A 15,016-nucleotide genomic window follows, 5' to 3' on the forward strand; every position below is an offset into this window, starting at 1 on the left:
CATGATTGTATTATTTATTTGAGAAAAGCTCAAGACACATGGCAATAAGTTTCAATTACTTTGCATCATGTGTAACAACTACACTTTATAACATCACCATAATATATATCGAAATTTCGTTACTACACACACACACGGAGAAAGGGAGCCTTGAAAAACAGGAATGGAAGAAGCCAAGGATTTGAAAAACGATTTTGATGGAGGAAGGTGGAAGGCAAACACTGGAGATCTGTAAATCCTTTATCAAGATAAACTTATGGCCGGTTTCATGAAATCACTAACCTTATTTACATACAAAGATGAAAACAAAATTCGTAAAGAAGCCATCAAAACTGATTGGATCATGCAGAACTAAGAGCTTGAATAAAGAACACGATGATTAAGCTAGAATTGAAACACTACCAGGAGGATGAAAGAAGATTATTATTGCAGATTAATCCTACAATCAACGGCTTGGTCTCAACAAGTCAGCACACAACAGATTATGTCGTAGTATTTTCTTCCACCATCCACTACTATTTATCTTTTATTTCGAGAATGAGAATGCGTGTTATTTTAATTTCTTTATCAATATGTTTTGCTAACATTAAGCACATGTTTAACTATGGTACGAGGAATTTGCGGTTTGATAAAACATTTCATGAACACACCCCTTGTTCTCCAAGGAGACAGGGTGAAGTTATGAAAAGCACACGGGATAAGAACACCCATGGCCATTGCGAGGACCTCTACATACAAATAATTTAAACAAGATGACATTACAACAAAATTAACCAAAAAATAATGGACTTGAAATACTACTGGGGCTATTAGCTATTATCTTGTGTTATAATTGGAGAGGATGAGGACTTGTCCGTCGTCTCACCACTGGACGTGCGTGATTTAGCGCTCGCGCGTGCCATTTCTAACATCAAATCTACTTCTTTCTTGTACTGCAAAGTGCAATCATAATTCATGAGATGGTTTTTGAACTTTGGAAAGCTAGTTGAAAAGTAAAAATTCAAGTGGTACTGTAAAAAGAAAACATCTCTACTAACCTCATTGATGGCCCCTGACCTAATTTTAGATTGCATTACACACCATTTCTTGAAATGTGCACCTGCAGAAATAGTAAGATTAAAATTTCACCCATTTCCTGAAACAACATTCCGGACTGAAAAGGTTGTTAACAATTTTAAACGACACAAAAGAATATCAAAAGAACACAGTAGTTCAGGCACAGACAACAGGTCAGGGTTAGTCGGAGTCGGCCCCTGTCCATAGAGAAGCTCTAGCATGTTCTAAAGATCATAGCATGTTGGATATTCTTACATCTATGCTTCTATGCCCTTGAACAAATGCAAGAGAGAACAAGTGCTTGTGGTTTCATTATTTCCTCTTTCATGACCAAACAACCAGTACACAAGATTATACCAGGAAAGAGTAAAATCGATTAGAAGAAAAGCGGTCAACAGAAAACAATCTATTTAGACATATTTGACTATCAGCAGAATTCAAAGAAAGGTCAAATCTGGTCACGTATGTCAAGGAGACTAGGGCAACAAGAAACCTACCAACTTTTATATCCATTGCACATGAGTTTTCACCATTGGTCTCCAGGCTCCAGCGACAGTGAATCTAATGTAGGGCCAGCAGTACAATGTCAACAACAATGTTGGAAACAAGAAAGCAGATAACAACATCTACAGATAAAGTAGAACCTTGTTAAGCTAGAAGTTAAAGTGTGAAACACGCAAGCTCCTATGATGAATGCTATTCTCATTCTCAAAAGGGTCAAAAATCAACACCTAGCCAGCTTATCTGGAATAATAATCCAAAACTATTTTAATTTGTAAATTATGTTTCCAATTCTTTATTTTGTCATCCAACTTTTTGTTCAATGGATGAGACCTGAAAAATTACACTGTGCAGAGTCTCCTAGATGCAAAAGAACAAATAAAACTTTAGAAATATGCTTTACAATCTATGATTAAATCATCAAGGAGTTCATTACTCTTTAATTTAACATGGCTATATTTTCTCAAGGTGCCTAAATTGCACATACCTCAAAGTAAGATCCAAAGGGAACATCATGCGGCTGTTGCACAGTTTCAAACACCTAGAAAAGGGCAGATAAATAAATAAATAAAATTAACATAAATGAAAAGAGAGAGAGATACAGAGCAATAATTTCCTCCTGCCCATAGGAAGACATGCATGGGAAAAAAATCATGCATACCAAAATGAAAGTAATTAAAAAGGAAAAAAATTATCATGATGAAACATGCAGCATGATACCATGACATCTGTGGACAAGAGGAAGCTTCCTCCACCCCAGGCTGGAGGAAATTATTGTCCAAAAATAAAAATGGTCATATCACAAGTTATATATTGAGCTTCATTGGACGAGTAAGGTGATCTGAGATCATTTGAAATAACAGGATTGCTACTAGCATTAAGAAGAAATTTGTAGGGTGAGATATGAGGTCGCACAAGCTTTTTCTTATCTGGTGACAGAACAAAATGCTGCCATTCAGTCACAGCTGTGTCTGGAGGGCACATGGGACTATTGCATAAAGATCTGAATGTTATCTCTCTCACTTGACCATCATATTCATCTGCTGCATGCCACTGTCCCATCTGGAAAGACCACAAACTAGTGAGTGCTGGAAGTAGAGAGTGGTGGATAATTAGAAAACTCCAAATTTTTTATCCAATAAAGTATTGCCACCAAGTCAAACAAAACTTGATCCACATTTAACAGCAGAAGTAACGAATTTAGACTTGTGTGAGAATCTGTAGACTAATGTGACAGCCATTCATAATAAAATCAACTATTACCTTAAACTCCAAAATTATATCATGCAAAGAAAAAAGGAAACCTTAAAAAAGAAAACAAACTGGGTAGCTCAATAATAAATGAAACTTAAATGAAGACAGTGCTAATACATTGCTCTCAAGTAATGCAAAGTCAAACTTAAGGATAGAAAAAGAAAACAAACTGGGTAGCTCATTAATAAATGAAACTTAAATGAAGACAGTGCTAATCCATTGCTCTCAAGTAATGCAAAGTCAAACTTAAGGATAGACACAAAGGACGTCTATAAGATGTTGCACCTTCCAATGCTCTAAGTAATGCAAAGTCAAATTTAAGGAATGATATGAAGGCCATCTATAAGATGTTGCACCTCGTATCTATCAGAATCCAAGCAAACACATATTAAAGGAAAGAAAGAGCCTATCTGATACTAACCATTTGTCAATATTTTCTGTACCTGATTACATGGACTTTTGCTACTCTAGAGCATAATCCAAAACTTTTTACCACTTAATTCTTAATTCTACAATCATTATTCTAATCATTTCTAACGCTGAATGATATGAAGAGTATACTTAAATAACCAAACATACAGGATGTGTAAACTAACAGCATTTAAGGAACGATCTCAAACTTACAACAAGATTTGAATCCTTTCTAGCTGAACGATACTCATTTATAAAAGTTGAGCCATCCTTCAAACATATATTAAAAAACTGCTCAGCAGTGCATGGAAATAAATCCTGCAATAAAGAATAATCAATTATAAAAAAGTAATATTATGACAAGCCAAACCCATGAGAAGGTACAGGAATAAGGTGTTCATACATTGTATATACCAACAAGAACCTCTTCTTTGATGAAAGCTTGAAGCTTTCCAGCTTTCTGCACAACATCTTCAGGAATATTGACTTGCTTTTTACCACTCCTGATGGAGCTACTATGTGCACGCAGTGCTGATTCTGCCCTCTCCTACATGACAATAATAATATCAAGTGAGACTTTTCTTTGTGAATTGCAGATGTTGGTTCATCAAATTTCAGGCAGAGTATAAAATTTGGAGCACAGCAACACACAGTGTTATTCCAGATCAATTATAGGGGAGCAAATTCACTCACTAATGGAAGACTAACTCAAATACTCTTGGCAGCTAAAATATCTTGGTCTCCAAACAGTGAACTACTAAAGGATTTGCTGAAGAAAGCATTTGGATGTTGCCCATATACAAATGCAAAGGAAATCATTTCCAGGTTCTGAGTACTTCTAGAAAGCCTTTCCAGGGAAAGGCCATTGAATACTGTGTTCCAAGGGCTCACCAGGTACATATAATGATGGCACATGGATCGTCAACCACAAAACAGAACTTTACACGAGAACAAGGGAGGGAAAAAAACAGATGATTTAATGATTGCAGATTCATCTTCAAATCAACCGTCAATCTAAATAACGACATCTTCAAGTTAATGAAGCTCTGATTGCACGGCTATTATCAATCAAGACTTGAGTTTTGCGAGTTTCTCTATGGCATTTAATTGGAAAATGTGCCCATGTGTGTGTGTAAATAACAGCAAAGGAACTGGAAAATTCATCCCTGATACACACAACAAAGTATAGAAGAGACAATTTCTGAAGCTTGTTTCTAGGCCAAAAATTAGAAAAAGAAACAAAGAGACTGTAGTACATAACCCATGGGCACAGCAAATGAAAGGTTTACTATCAGAGGAACTATTACTGTTTCAAAGAATGGCTAAAAGACTAGTATCTTTAGCAGAATCTCAAGAATTTCAAAAAATTGTTCCCATTTTGTTCTGCATAATACACCATGCCAACTTAAAAAAATAAAAAAAATAAAAATTCAATTGACATATATAATAACAAAAAGATGACAAAAGAAACGATTCTAGGATAGACCTTTTTCTCTGCTTCTAGCATTGTGCGGTAGTTCTTTGCTGCACGCTGCAGCCCTCTTAATGCATGATTCCTGTTCCAAAATGATGCAAATTTATACCTGACTCTACCTGAAAATGGCAAAGAAGGATAAAATAAAGTAATATAAACATAACTAAACAACTGAATTCATGCTAAATATAGAATTTGCCTCAGATGATGGGTGCTTCTAATTACCACTCCAACAGAGTAAAAGCACATTTGATTTGTTTAAACAGGACATAGAAACCTGAAAATTACCCTGTTATGGAAGAGAGAACTAGAGATATTGGCTTATATAAATGAAGGAGTGTTGCCAAAGCGAAGAACATTTCCCATCATGGAAAAGATGCTACATAACATGGTAGAAAGTTGAATGTGCCAAGGAATAAAAAGAAAACCCAAGTAACAGCTTATATGTGCATCTTCTGACATGTCTCCAATGCTAATTCTCAAGCATCACATCACATAACATACATACATGCATGAGCTGTGGGATACATCAACTACTTGGAACTAGCTGTGCCAGGCATTGCCTGGGGTCAACGAGCCCACCTTGTATAGGAGAAGCTCCATCTTGGCGGACCATAGGAGTTGGAAATCACAACTTGTGTTAACCTTGCGGGTTTTAAGCCTATCTCGTACTATGAGCAAGCCAGCACTATGAAAAACCCAAAAATTGTAAAATAAGCAGCACCTAAACCCTTAAGTAGGCAAACTGTATTAAGAAGCACAATTTTGACCAGACAGCACATCAACCAAGGGCAAGAAATTCTTAACTTGTGGCAGGGACAACCTTACTGTTTGAATCAAAATCAAGCAGGCTAGTCAAAATAAGATACATATTTTGAAAGATGAAGGAATATGGTAAAAAATCGAAGGTTAATGTGAACCTCAAATGCAATCAAATTTCTAACTAGGTGAGGCCATTTCTCATAAGCTTCAAGCAACAGATATATACTGCATTGATCCAATAATATGATACATTACAAATACACAAGCTGAAAAAAGATACATAAAAGATTAGGGCAGATTTCAGAATGAAATGACAACCGGAAAAACTTGGATGTTTGGCATTGCTGCTGTTTTCTTTTATCTATTTTTGTTTTCAAAATTATGGCATAAGATTTTTTTTAAAAATGAAGATTAAAAATACTCAATAGAAACTAAACTATTAACTGGAGACATCAAATAAAGAATTTAAAAACTTTGTATGGCATGTGAGAATTGATTGTGAAACCAATTTCAAAAATAGAAATGAAAAACAGAAACAGAAAATAGAAAACAGCAGCAGTACCAAATGGCCATTTTTTCCCTGAAATCAGCACGAGAACTTAATACCAGGCAATTTAGGCAACAAAACTTCAAAAGGATGACCCAATGTCAAGATTTCACAAAGAAAAGAAATGTCGAAAATTTTATAAACATAGGTCAATTAAAATATTGAGACCTCTTGGGCAATGGAAAATGATAGGAAATGCTGAAACCTTATAATGCATGCCAAAGATAATTTCATCTCCAAGTTAAAGAAAAGGATAAATATATAAAAGCTTTTGAAGATATCAGAGTTATGAATTTTATCACTAACCATCAGGACTTCCTAGAGGGGGAACACCGTGTCCACCAGCACCCATCCGTAGAATAATTGTTACAGCAGGATTAATAAATGCATGTTGACTCCTACGAATCTGTAAAAACCAAAAAAAATTGGTTGAACGTAAGTGTTTCATGTGTTAAACAATATGGCCAATATCATCAAAAGAAACACATGAAAGGCATACCTCATCTATATCCCCAAATGGTATTACCACCTGTGACATAAAAATAAATGAATAGGGTACAAAAGAAGACTGTAAGAGTAAGTCATTGACTCTGAATACACCTATGCTGAATTAAAACCTAAACGCTTGGAACAAGATAAATAACTTGAATTTTCATGTCAATTGGACTAAAGAATTCTTAGCATAAACTTTTTACATGAGAAAAAACTTTATAACCAAAAAAAAGGAAAAAATAACGACCAGATAACTTTTTTGAAGTTATGACACGCAGATTATATCAAAATTTTAGAAGCAGCAACATGAAGTTATACATGCAAATCTCCGTTGCGTTTTCTACCTACAAAGGTTGAACACAAAGCATATTACTGGAGCTAAAAAATCCCATTACTTGGGAGAAAAAGAAACTTGCAAATAGGCCAAGTGGAGCATACTACATTCTTCTCCCCTAATATTGAGGTATGACACAACCAAAGACAAGAATATGCCATGCATTATTCCTCCACCCAAACACAAAGGAGCAATCTCTGCCTGCCTTCACCAACACCCCTAGACAGGTTAAATCTGGGCCCGAGAAGGGGGGGATGGCGGGTGGTGTTTAAATAATCTATCAGTGAAGACCTAGTACAATTTATTTGAAAAGTGTTAGAAAAATCAATAAAATGGTTATAATGAGAAAGATGAGCTAACCTTCATTTGCTTAGAAAACACATTAGAATGGAAGCATATGTTCCATGCAGAGACATACATGCGGCCATGATATAAGAATGACCTTTCAAGTGCACATGAATAACTATGCTCAGCAACCTGAAAAACACAGTACATTTGTTAAGTTAGCCAGTAACAGGATATGCAACAAAGAAACTAAAACACTAAAAGGACTTGTTCATAAATTCATGAGTTCAATAGATAGACAGGTAGAGCAAGGGATGATTTTTGTGTAAGCTACCTCATCTGGAAGAAGGTCAAATATTGTTTGCAAAGGCCCAGGCTTTTGGTGAACCACCGTAGGTCCTTGTTTGTCTGAAGGTATCCTCCTTCGCGGGTTAGCTCCAGCATATCCATTTACAGCCCTGCCGGTTATAAACTTTAAATTAATTCAAGATAATTAACAATTCCACCAACATTTAGAGGTAAGACTAATTCTCGTTACTTGATATGGCAAACGGTTGGAAGTGAATTAATCTGCACTGGTGAAATGAGTTTCATTCTTTGGAGTGTGAAAGGTGAGTAGTCCATAATCCATAAAGTAAGATAACATGAAAACCAAATTATTAACTCCAAAAAATAGATTTTACTGATAGGCACAGTGACATGGAGCAGCACAAGTTAAGCTAATTAGAAAATTGGCAATTTTTCATTAAAAAAATTATTATCTGGGTATCTTAATTTAAAACATTGTAAGAAATCAAAATTAAAAGTCCAGTAGACAATTAACTTAAACTAAGCAAAAAAAGCACTGTAACAAGTTATTGTATCAAATACAGTTCATACTGAGAGTAAATACTTGGGTTGGCTTTGTCTCAGAGGTATTTTTTATTAGGATTAGTTGGATACAATAGCTCAAATTGTTATCGCTAGAGTTCTTAGTTTATTTCAATGTGAATGATACCAATAAGAGCTTCTGCAGTTTTGTTCAGGTGACTTGAGTGCCTTTATTTTGTATCTTGATAGCTTACTTTCTCTTCCTTTTCATGCACTCTATTTCTATCTTCCTTTTTTTGCATGCAAATCCATGGATCCACAATTCTCTAATCCCTCAATACCATAATTACTTCTAAGACAAACATGACATTTTGATTGCAAAAAACATGTTTGGAACCACTATACAATTAATCACTTAGTGCAAATAATTAAGAGATAACCTAAGAGAAGAGAAAAGAGACTCAAAGCCAGATAAATGCAAAAGGAAAAACCCAAAAGTGGGATTCCCACTCCTTAAATAAAATTGTGTAATTCTAGCTTGATGTTAATGAGGTAGTGGTAGAAGGCAATAAACCATACCTGGCGGAATTTGCAGGCACCTTTATTGTTTTAATATGGAGACAAACCTGAGAGGCAGTAGAAAATTTTATTCATCTTTACAGGAAAGAATAAACAAATTGAAGAGGTCAAAACAATAAGAAATAGCAATAGAAACAAGAATGGGAAATAAGAAAGTTACCTGTCCTGATGGGCTATCTAATGTGTACCATTCAGCACCAGTTTGACCTTCACTTTCAACTGGAACAGTTACGGAACCAAGAACAGCACTTTTCCAAATTATATCCCAGTCATATATTGTCACATTAATCTGGCAAGACGTGAAAAAAGACATTAGATTGAAGGCAAAAAAGTAAAATAAAAAAATCTAACCAGAAAAAAAAAAATTCTCATTTGACCTTCAAATAACAACTTTGGACAGAAAGTTGAAGGATTCTCACAACTTCCACTGAAACTAAGTTGAAAGTCAACAAATAAAATAGGTTGGCAAATTCAAGGATACAGTCACCAAATAAAGCAAGTGATGTAAGTCATGTAACTTTCCCAATTAAATTATTACTAACCAGACAATATTTTATAGGCAGTTTAAGAGGAGAATAACACAGATAAACACAAGAAGAATTGCCAACATTGATCACAGTAAAGTGCATAGAAGAAGGGAAGATCAGGAATAAAGAAACTGCAAAACTTGAGACATCAATCAATGCTTCTAAAGGTACAAAAATGTACTTTTGGAGAATGATTTGCCATGTATGCAAGGTGATCTATAAAATAAAATTCTCAATACCTCACCCAGTTATTGATTTATATCAGCCAGTCTACAATTACCTGAACAGGGAGCTCATCAACAGAAAAATTGAACTCTTCTCCCCACATTGGATTTCTTGAACCAGGGACCATTGAGCTGTGTAGCAAAAAAGTAAAGATAAACAAATGGAACAGAACATAGTCACAGTCATAAATCTAAATGAACAACTTGTAAGAAGAAGATAAGATCCTATGATCAAGCATTCAAAACACTTAGAGAGATGCACCATATGTATACAAGGTTAAACCGCATAAAACAAAGCCGGAATGGCCAAGTGATTAGCAAACAATATGGTGAGTCAGTCACAAGCATATAGTTGATGAAGTACATGTTCATGTTAGGAAGTTAATAACTATAACAACACAAATGCCCAATATTATTTTTATTTCTTTTTAGATATCCACATGTGCCAAAAAAATTTCTGACGTGACTATTAGATTACTGCTGCCATGAAAATCCACCATGGCCATCCCAAGCACCATATTGGTATTCAGTCCCAAATGAACAATTATAAATTTGGATATATGTTTTAGAATCCATGACAAGTTAATAAAATTCAAAGTTGAAAACAGATCAAATAACCTGAAACGTTTTTCAGGACCACAAGTGATGATTGCATAAGGATCTGAAGTGCCATTTAAGTTTGCACCAATGAGATTCTTAGCTGCCAACAATTCCAACTGAAATAGAAAATACACAATAAACAATATCATTCTCACAGCCAATAAAAATGACAATGAGGACATACTAAATGGAGTCAACTATGCCAATCTTCATCCATGATACTTATGTAACAGAATCAAACATTTCATTGGATCCAAAGATACCTTGATTATATATGCAGAATTGGCTTGAGAATCTCCTTTCAAATGTCCCATCTACAAAATAAGTGCAGAACTGCATGTCAAAGAAGTGGAAAATTACTCCATGAAACAAGCAGCACACAAGATTGAAACACCACTAAAGTTTAATATTTGATCAACAGGGAGTGCATGCTCAAGAACTTCAGCTATAACCCATTTTAATTTTTAAGCTTATAGAAAATCCCCTCAACCAAGCAACATGAACGCATTCAAACAAGTGGAAGGTGAAATTTTGATCTGATCTTCCAAGTACAGAAAGGTCTAGAATTCCAGATTTTCACTTCATTTGTCCTACCATAATCCTCAGCAACAAAAGAACAGCTAAAAATCCGAGCAAACGAGCAAACAACAAGCAAGGAATATCAAACATTAAGTAAAATCTATCCCATAGAACACATAAAATTGCAAGAAATCTGAATAAGGTACGTGAACTCTCTATATGAACTTTTTTCCCTTACTATAAACTTTTTTCTCTCTCTATCCCATAGGTTCAGTGACGATCATTTTTAAGAGCCAGAGATTTTATTTTGGTTTAATGGACCTAAGTACATATAATTAATGTGATTCTAGAGAAAAAAAACAAAATAGTTCCTTGCCTCCTCGCATTTTGTGATGGTCCCTATATGTATTCCCCCGCTCCAAACTATTCCACTACTACCATTGGGTTGTTTTTAGAATCAAAAGACCAAAAGGATTGATCACACTAAAAGCTAATGAACTAGAGAATACTTTATTAAAGGTAATTACTTTAAACAAGAAGCATTCAAATGACCTACTGCAACTTATACTACTTTTGGAACTTATCATCATTTCAGTCCCTAAAGGGAGACAGGAATAAAATTACTACTTCACCACCAACAAAAGATAAAGAACACACTTTTTCACATGATCAATGGCATTACCCACACAAAATTCAAGAGAAAAACTCTTCAGGACGTTCAAACAATCCACTTCGAGAACACTAACTATCTAAAACCATAAAAGAAATCATATAAAAATAAAGAAAGAATCAAACTTTACATAAAAATAACTCAAAAAATCAACAATTGCCTAGAAAAACAAAAAAAAAAACAAATCACGTAAGAATCTTAAAAATTAAAACTTCACATAAAATTCAATTCAAAACAACAAACTAACATCAGAGAAATTTATCACAGGAGACGCAAAAAATATCATCAAGTAAAAAAAAGAGTCAAAGTTGATAAAAATGAATTCTAAAAAATCCAAAAAAAAATTAAATGAAAACAAAAAGAAACCAAAAACTAACCTTATCTTTATCATCAATGCCATCTCCAGAATTCTCCAGAACCACCGCCCGATCACCACCACCACCATCTCCGCCGCCACCTCCACTCCACGAGAAAAAACAAAACGACAAGATCACAAACATCGCAGCCGCCACCGCCACCTTGATCTCCCACCATGACGGCACCAAAAAATCCAGCGCTTCCGTTTCAATCATCCTCCCTCAGTTTAACACCTCTCTCTCTCTCAATTCTCGCCAATAACTAAACCAATCAATGATAAATTAGGGTTTTAATTAATAATGATAGAGAGAGAGAGCGTGAGCGTGTTGATTTCGAAGAGTAAATGAGAATGACCATTTCTAGAGAGAGAAAGGGCTATTTTTCTCTTTTCTTTTCCTTTTTTTAATTTTTTTAGAGAGAGAAACCCATGTCACAGTCTATAAAGTAGACCGTTGTTGGGGGTTGAATTTTTTAGAACAATAGCGACGGAGAAGAGAGAGTTCGATAAAGATTGAAAAGTCTTCCTTGGTATTTCGTTGCAATTGTATTTTTAAAATTAATTTAATATACTAATATTAAATATATATATATATATATATATATTTATATTTTTTTTTTTTTTTTCAATCCAAAAATACATTGAAAAAGTTCTAAATATATTCTAAAAATTTATTTGTTTTTATATTTTAAATTTTTAAAAAAAAATTCTTTTTTTATTTTGAATTAATTTTTTTATAATTATTTTAATATATTGACATCAAAAATAATTTTTTAAAAATAAAAAAAATATTATTTTAACATATATTTAAATAAAAATTAATTCAAACACTTTCTAAATAAAAAACCGTTGATTTTCATTATGACAGAAATAACCTTGTGATGCTGTTAATTTGGAGGGTAGTTTGGGAGAGGCCACTTGAAAGGTTTAAATGACCGTGATAATGATTATTATTTTATGCACGAGGAAAAAGTCTTTCATTTTTGTTGACCCGTGAAAATTTGTTGTTATTATAATCATGATGATGAGTTTACAAGCATGTATTGGTCCCCAAACTAGCAACTTATTCTTAATATAGTCCCTGAATTAAAAAATTTATCAATTATGTTTTCAAACTATTACGCATCTTTCATCTAAAATCTTCCCTTTTCTAATGAAAATTTTTTTCCCAAAATTTGTGTTCATTTTATTGCATTATATATGTAATTTGGACGGACATATAAATGAACATGGATGTGAGGACTCAATTGAGAGATATATACTAGTTTGGAGATTTAATTGAGAGCATTAATAATTTGGGAACCTAAGAAATTGTGGGTAATTAGTTGGAAGACCAAGTCGAGGATTGCCCTCAAGAATTTTCCAGGAAATTTGGTCTTCTCCTTTTCTTCTAGAAAATTTGACAAAAAAGAAGGAAATTTCATATGCTTGTGCTGAGCTAAATTGGATGGCAATTTCCGAAGGTGCTAGAGATAAAAACGTGAACAAAAGAAGGTCAAAAATTAGCAAACACATTTATTATCAGTTTAGAAATGTGATTGCGGTTATTTTTTAAAATATTTTTTTATTAAAATATATTAAAATAATATATATATATATATATTTTTAATTATTTTTTTAAATCAGCGTATTAAAACGATTCAAAACAGAAAATAAATTTAATTTTTAGTAAAAATATTAAATTTTTAAAAACATAATTTACACCGCGTTACCAAACAGTATCCATTGAAAATCCTAATACCTTAATATATAGTCCCTGAAATAAATAAATAAAAATCTTTTAAGCTCTTGGGCTATTAGGCTTTGATAAAAAAAAATCTTTTTATTTTTAATAAATGTCATTTTTTAAAAAATAACTAAGTCGTGTGTGTATAAAAGAGAGAGAAAATTGCAAGAATCCTAGAACCTTGACATCGTGGAGAAGTTTAAAAATAAATATAGTAATAAAAAGTGAGAATTGGTATGTATTGTTCAATATATCAAGTGTTTTTTCCTTATGAATAAACTTATTTTTCATATTGTGGTCTTTGTATACATGTGTGTGTGTGTGAACTCGGTAAAATAGTCTCGTAATTTTGGGAGAAGGGGTATTGTGAGTTTTATGATATATTTATACTCTTTTAAAGCATTAGGAAAATCATGTATCTGATAAAAAAAAAAAAAAAAAAAAAAAAAAGAAGCGCGATAGAAATAGAGAAGTTGAATTGAATAAATAGGACATTGATGAAGATTTTTAAAATATTTTTTCATGAATTTTCCGATGCAATTTTCTTTTAAAAAAACAATGCATGTGTAATGTTTATTTTTTAAAATATTTTTTATTTTAAAAAAACAACTAAATAATATATTTTTATTTTTTATATTAATACATTAAAATGATCCAAAAACATTAAAAATAAATAATTTTTGACGGAAAGTAGATTGAAACTCACTTCTAAACACTCTCTTATAACTAAACGAGTGATATAATTATAGTTATGAGATATGATTCGAGTACTTGTTTGAAAAAAAGTATAAATTATAGGATTATCGGGTCAACTCGAGCTAATTATTTTTATTAAAATAATATCATTTTATTATCTATTTTAAAACAAATCATTAGTGTTGATTTAGTTAGGTTTGGATGAGTTAACCAAATCATAAAAATATTGAGTTTCATTAGATCTATATTTTGTCTAGTTCAATTGAAAACCCTAATCATGTCAGGTTTTAGATTTTAAGTTTTTTTAGTCAACTTGATAGGTTCATTTAACAAAAATAGATATTGTAAGTAATATTGCAATTTAATCTTGATCAACTGGTCAGATTCTGAGTTTGCTCTTAACAGCTCATCAATTAAAGTGCCACAAACTTCAGGATTATTGAAGACTTGTATAATTATTAATTTCAAAGTTTCGGAGAATTAATTGAAGTGCACATAGTTTGATCCGGACATCCCTAGTTAAAAAAAAAAAAAATTGCAATCTTGCTTATGATAATACCCGATACGCAGTTTTCTTTTCAAAGCTACAGCCGATAGAGAAGAGCTATTGTACAAAGGCAACCTAAAAAAGATGAGAGACTGAAGATTAAGAGAAAGTTGGATCGCAATTTGAAAAATCAACGAAGGGAACAAATTTCGGGTTAAAATGAAAAACAATGAAGGGCCAAAGAATTTTGGGTTCAAATGAGAAACACCGGCCAATGAAAAAAAATCAATGGTCATCGATTTGGTTTGAAAATAATATATTTTTTTTAGGTTTTTAACAAAACCGGTTCAGTTCGGTTTTTATCAAATAAAATATTGGTGTATAGAGGAGAAGAAAAGACATTTTTAAAGTATCGTATGCTTTGGATAAATGGCAAGAAACTCTGCAGCCGACTACTTTTATCATGGAGCTACGATATCAAATAGATGATCGGAGCATGATTGACAAAAGGGAGTTTTCAATTAATTATACATTTCTAGAGTGACCCAATTGCATGAAGAGTCTTTGTCTAAAAAAATAATAATTGCATGAGAGTCAAATTCTAGGTGATGACAGATTATCGGCCACGACAATGTTTGGTTTGGATTAGTTTTTTTTTTTTAATGATAAAAAATATTTAGGTATTATTAATATTATTTTAATAAAAA

General features: G+C 32.9%; 1 protein-coding gene across 3 annotated transcripts; it reads right to left on the reverse strand.

Moving 5' to 3' along the window:
* Positions 1 to 550: 550 nt before the first annotated feature.
* On the reverse strand, positions 551 to 11,896 carry LOC118050399 (BAG-associated GRAM protein 1). Of its 3 annotated transcripts, none has more exons than XM_035060747.2 (18): positions 11,423 to 11,885; positions 10,120 to 10,170; positions 9,875 to 9,972; positions 9,313 to 9,388; positions 8,666 to 8,794; positions 8,506 to 8,552; positions 7,451 to 7,574; positions 7,192 to 7,308; positions 6,505 to 6,534; positions 6,312 to 6,411; positions 4,709 to 4,815; positions 3,626 to 3,769; positions 3,436 to 3,540; positions 2,473 to 2,619; positions 2,045 to 2,098; positions 1,554 to 1,617; positions 1,038 to 1,099; positions 551 to 932 (listed from the first exon to the last, which is right to left on the reverse strand). In XM_035060747.2, exons 1-18 carry the CDS (start codon positions 11,615 to 11,617, stop codon positions 810 to 812), a joined length of 1,773 nt encoding a protein of 590 aa, XP_034916638.1. In that variant the 5' UTR covers positions 11,618 to 11,885; the 3' UTR covers positions 551 to 809. The 3 variants fall into 3 exon arrangements, 2 of the variants coding, with proteins under 2 accessions (XP_034916638.1, XP_034916639.1); XM_035060748.2 differs by having other exon boundaries at positions 10,120 to 10,189; positions 11,423 to 11,563; XR_004687872.2 differs by having other exon boundaries at positions 855 to 932; positions 1,554 to 1,682; positions 11,423 to 11,896.
* Positions 11,897 to 15,016: the final 3,120 nt, after the last annotated feature.

The sequence above is a fragment of the Populus alba genome, chromosome 13 (genome assembly GCF_005239225.2).
Source record: "Populus alba chromosome 13, ASM523922v2, whole genome shotgun sequence".
Taxonomy (NCBI): domain Eukaryota; kingdom Viridiplantae; phylum Streptophyta; class Magnoliopsida; order Malpighiales; family Salicaceae; genus Populus; species Populus alba.